Raw genomic sequence first — 5,055 nt, 5'->3', positions numbered from 1 at the left:
CTCTCGGAGTAGAGTCACGTGCTTGATGCACTTTTCAGCTATGTAGTCGATTTCCTCGATGGTGGTAAACCGTCCGATGCCAAAGCGAATCGAGCTGTGAGCCAGATCTTCGTCGGCACCAATCGCACGCAGCACATACGACGGTTCCAGCGAAGCCGAAGTGCAAGCCGACCCACTCGAGAGGGCAACGTCTTTCAGCGCCATCAACAGCGATTCACCCTCAACGTATGCAAACGACAGATTGATACATCCGGGATAAGAATGAACTGGATCGCCATTGCGGATGACTTTCGGTAGCGATGCGAAGATTTGGTCCATCAGGCGTTTCGAGAGGAACTCCATCCATTTGTGATCGTACTCCATTTCACGGCTAGCGATTTCACAGGCTTCCCCCAATCTAACGACCAGTGGAGTCGGAACGGTTCCACTTCGAATGCCACGCTCCTGGCCACCTCCGCTCTGAATGGCTTCCACACGAACTCGAGGACGAATGCGAGTTGAATGCGAGAGGCTCCCAAACATACAAACTTTGCTCTTTCATTATCACGACGTTCTTATGCATAATCTAGTGTGACGTAACGTTGGATCATGCGTAAGAACACCGTGAGAACGAAGGAGTCGACTACATTCTTTCTGCCGCACCTATAGTACCGCACACGGTTCCCGCGCTGACTGTTCCTTACTTTCTCACTCTAATCAAAATTTCCTTCGATGAGTGAGAAAACAGCACCCCGTCAACGCGAGTGAGAACGCGAGTTGCCAGATCATTGCACATAAAACCAACTTGAATTAATTCAAATTAAAAATACTAGCGAACCTGGCGGTGAGCGGCGGAAAGTGGTCTAAAATTCTATTACAGAGAACCACCTTATTTTAATTAATTTCTTCGGAGAAAGTCGTCTGTAACTTTGTTTGTGATAATAGTACGTTCAGACTACAGAGTTATAACATGTTATAACGCTATCTTGATGGTGGTTTCTGTGTTGCAATTATTTGACAACCGTTATAACATGTTATAACTCTCCAGTCTGTACAGCGTTTAACGTAGATGTTTCCCGATGCTAACCAAACGTTTTTTGGATGTTTTCGGATGTACACAACGTTAGAACTAAACGCTGTTCGGCTGTTTTCAATTGTACTTTGTGTTTGTTGTTCTCTGATATTTTCAGATGTACAAAACGTTTAAAGTAAACGTTGTTTGAATGTTTTCAAATGTAGATGTTTTACTAATGTTTTTAGATAAACAAAACACTAGAATCTTCTTCAAATGCTCGAGCACATCTCTCCCCTGATTTAACCAGCTGGTTTTGTCATGTAAACATGTTTTCGTTATGTAAACATAACCAGCTGGAAGCAGTAGAACAAAGGAGACAAAAGTAAACACCAGAAGAAGTGTCATTGAAACCAAGTGATATATACTATTGGATACATACCAAGGTGGGAACGGTGAGAGCGAAATCGAAAGCGAAATATTAGATCAACTAAATTAAAATCACTCGAGTCTTGCATGTTTATAACGAAAACTTAAGACCTTGTGACATATCGAAATTAAACAAACTTTAGTATGGCTCCTTTAGATTACTATCATGCGACCGATAAATCACAACCATAAATCCGCATAAATCACAACCATACGATTACCATGTTGAAAATGGTTTATCTTCCTGTGAAAACCATAATAAAAATGGTTCAGCCAACTTTAATCGAACCATACCTAGAGAAGTTTTGACCATATTGCTTAAGGTTTTCGAAGACCCAACCATACGAACAATGGGTGGTTAAGAACGTTCACCATACGAAATCTTACTTTTTCCCATACATTTTTTGCAAAGGAACTATAGCCTAACCACATCAGAAAAGGTTCTAGTTGGATATGTAAATCCTATTCCTATTATCGTTCGAATAAGGTAGTACAGCTTAAAATCAACCATTGTTGTTAACTTCAAGATATACTATGTACGGGTAGAAATTACCATACTTATTGATGTTATAATACTATTGTAGCATATGCGGAACACAGCATATATGGGTTGTTCTTTAATTTTAATGTTATTTGCAAGACGTCATTTTGTGGCATCTCTCGGTATTATTTTTTATTGATTTAAAGATAAATGGAATAAACAAATGATTACGCTCTGCAAAACAAACCTTCATTCTATTTCTAGTTGATAAATGTGCACCGGTAAAATGAACCCGCTTCGATTTCCTTTTTTCAAAATCTCCTTCTCATGTAGACCGCTGTTAGCCATTATGGTTGGGATTGTCAAAGACCCTAAATATGTTTGTGGAAAATACATGCGTTTTTAAGGAATACTTTATACTGTAAGCTGATATTACTTACGTTATTATTTTTTCTCGACGTTAAAACTGGTTAAAACAGGTTTTCCATTTGGAGTAAGGGTTTAAAAATGCAATAACTCAGTAAAATCAACCAAATGTACTCACGACCGCCGTTCCAAACAAAAGCGTTTTCTTTTATTTGTGCCAAATGTAAAAACATAAAGCAACCATAAGCGAAACACGTAAGTGTTGTACAAGTTGTTTTCAACTTTTATTCGTAATGTTTTGTAATAGTTTAATATAGTCTCGAATAGTTGATCAACTTTAACAAAATGTAGCTGAAACATACCAGAAACAGTAACAGTAGAAAGTAGTGTTTCTTTTATGTTGATTACATTCCGTAAACCATAGCAAAACTATTTTGTATAAAGTTAACATAGCTAGTAAGGTGTCAGTGAAGTTTAAACTGTTCTAGAAATGGTTATTTTTATGCGGGAAGTTATCTTAAATGTAAGCATCGATCAATAAAGATTTTTAAATACATTCATCGAAATCAAAGAAACTTAAAAGGAAAGAATTAGCGACATAAATCATTATGTTTGTATAAAGAATTTTGAAGAAGCTTCACGAATGGTTGGTCGCAATGGGCTTCAGAACGGTTTGTTTACAAATGCTGATGGGCCCTTTTCTATTGTTGCTCAAATAATTTTGGAGTGCAATTTAGTACAACGTATTTGTCACTGCTAGGGGTTTATTTTTTTTCTAACTTCACTGTAATTTTTGTTTTGTTTACCAATAAGCATTTTTTTACCAGATTCTTTAGAAATCAGGTCGAATTTCTAGTTTAAACATTGGGTTTAACACATACGCTCTCGTGAAAAAATTGCCATAGAACACAGTACCATGGGCGATTCGAAGCTTCCTCCCAGCTACGCAGAAGTGATGGCCGAGAGCACCCAACAAATGGGGCAAGGTGGGTTTGTAAATTATTTGCTCTTTGTTCCTGGAACTGATGACTCACTCCATCATTTTATCATAATTATCAATTTAAATCAATTATTCATTTCACTCATCCAGATACATCGGCGGCAGTGATAACGGTGGCCCCGTCGGCTCCTTATCCGCAGCAACAGTACTATCCATACCCCAATGTACCACCTCCGTCTCAAACGACTCCAAACTATGGCTCCATGGATTCAGCGGGTGCGAAAGTACCACTTCCGATTGTGGTTCCACCCGGTGGTCCCTCTGCTCCGGGAGCGTTCCCAGGGACTACGACAACGACTGTGGTCATTCCGCAGGAGATAATAGTGGTCGGTGGATGCCCGGCATGTCGGATCGGAATGCTGGAAGATGACTATACTTGCTGCGGCATTTGCTGCGCAATATTCTGCTTCCCGGTTGGAATCCTATGCTGTTTGGCTATGAAAAATCGTCGTTGCACCAACTGCGGGGCTCAGTTCTAGGCTGTCCCGGGGGGTGATTTTTGCAAAGTGATCTGAATGTGTTACCAAACGGAACGGAATAGGATGATTTCGCTAGCTGTTGACCCTTACGAAGTTTACGACTATAACATAAGGTACGTAGGTATCTATTCGAGGAAAGATGGGCAAGTTTATAGGCAAGATATAATACACATCCTACTGTATGTATATGAATAACGTGCATTGAATAATATAAAGTATTTTTTATAATTGGTATAAGAACAGTGTTATGAGGGGCTGTTTATAAACTACGTATACGTAAGAGGGGGGGAGGGTATTAAAAATATGGACGAATGTCCACGTGGTGAAGGGGGTCTCAAACCTCTCAAAAAGGGTCTACGTCGTTTATGAACAGCCCTCGATTGACTTTGATAGTTTTCGTTTGGTCCGAAATTCATTGCGTCACAAATTAGCTTAAATTCAGTCAATCAAGTCAATTTATTATGAACCAAAGTTTTATGTAATCGGAACAAGCATGGAGAAATAACATAGATCATTTTTTATACTAATTCACCTATTCCCTACTGCTGGTAAGAGCTGGAAGGAACTTCTAGCAGAATTCAAAAGAATCTTCCAGTGCAATTCAGAAGACAATTCCGGAGAAAGTCAGAAATACTTCTAGAAGGTTTCAGAAAACACTTCCTGGAAAAGCTAGAAGCTTCAAAAATTGAGAAAAAAACTAAGGAAAATGGAACTAGCTTCCGCGGAAATTTGAAAGATACTTCCGAAAAATATTGGAAGAACCTTCCGGAAAAAAAACAGAAGAAACATCCAGTAGTAGTTGAAATATACTTCCAGGAAAATTCTGCAGAAAAATCATAGGAAACCGAAAGAAGGTGGACAAAAACTTTATGAAGTATATAGTTGTTTTTTTTTGTTTCTGAGCAATTGAAAAAAAACAAGGTAGTGTGAAATAAATGTTCTGAATAATGACTATAAACAATGTAACTCGAGACAGAACAAACATCTTTTAGAACAACTTTCAAGAATTTAATCAAAAAATTTTAAATAAATCGTCCATTATAGAAACTTTGAATTGAATCCAAAAATCTTCTATTCGAGCAACACTGAGAGAATTAGCTTCTCATGGTGGTAAGCTCCAACCTCCTGCGCTTTGATCAGAGAGCGTATAGGGCATCGTTGTGCCAGGTTGGTCGTGACACATTTCGAGTATGAGAAGGTGATTGCAGTTTGCTCAACAGTGCCTGAGTAAAATGCAAGTACTTTTAATGATTACCCGTAGTTGCGATAGTGAAGCTGTTTACCCAATTTCTCGTTTATGTCCGGGCGT

At 38.7% G+C, this 5,055-nt stretch overlaps 1 protein-coding gene across 1 annotated transcript; it reads left to right on the top strand.

Moving 5' to 3' along the window:
- The first annotated feature begins 3,101 nt into the window (after positions 1-3,101).
- On the top strand, positions 3,102-3,973 carry LOC135710633 (membrane protein BRI3). The gene is made up of 2 exons (XM_065233258.1): positions 3,102-3,253; positions 3,358-3,973. Exons 1-2 carry the CDS (start codon positions 3,184-3,186, stop codon positions 3,744-3,746), a joined length of 459 nt encoding a protein of 152 aa, XP_065089330.1. The 5' UTR covers positions 3,102-3,183; the 3' UTR covers positions 3,747-3,973.
- The last annotated feature ends 1,082 nt before the right edge of the window (positions 3,974-5,055 follow it).

Source organism: Ochlerotatus camptorhynchus, unplaced genomic scaffold, assembly GCF_037179485.1.
Source record: "Ochlerotatus camptorhynchus isolate MF236.1 unplaced genomic scaffold, CSIRO-AGI_Acam_v1.1 ptg000037l, whole genome shotgun sequence".
NCBI lineage: Eukaryota > Metazoa > Arthropoda > Insecta > Diptera > Culicidae > Ochlerotatus > Ochlerotatus camptorhynchus.
This window is presented reverse-complemented; position numbering and strand designations above follow the sequence as displayed.

Bases quoted from the DNA above. Each gene is read 5' to 3' on its own strand.
- LOC135710633 (XM_065233258.1), top strand. From the start codon at position 3,184: ATGGGCGATTCGAAGCTTCCTCCCAGCTACGCAGAAGTGATGGCCGAG. The intron at 3,254-3,357 runs GTGGGTTTGTAA...TCACTCATCCAG, and splicing joins CACCCAACAAATGGGGCAAG to ATACATCGGCGGCAGTGATA.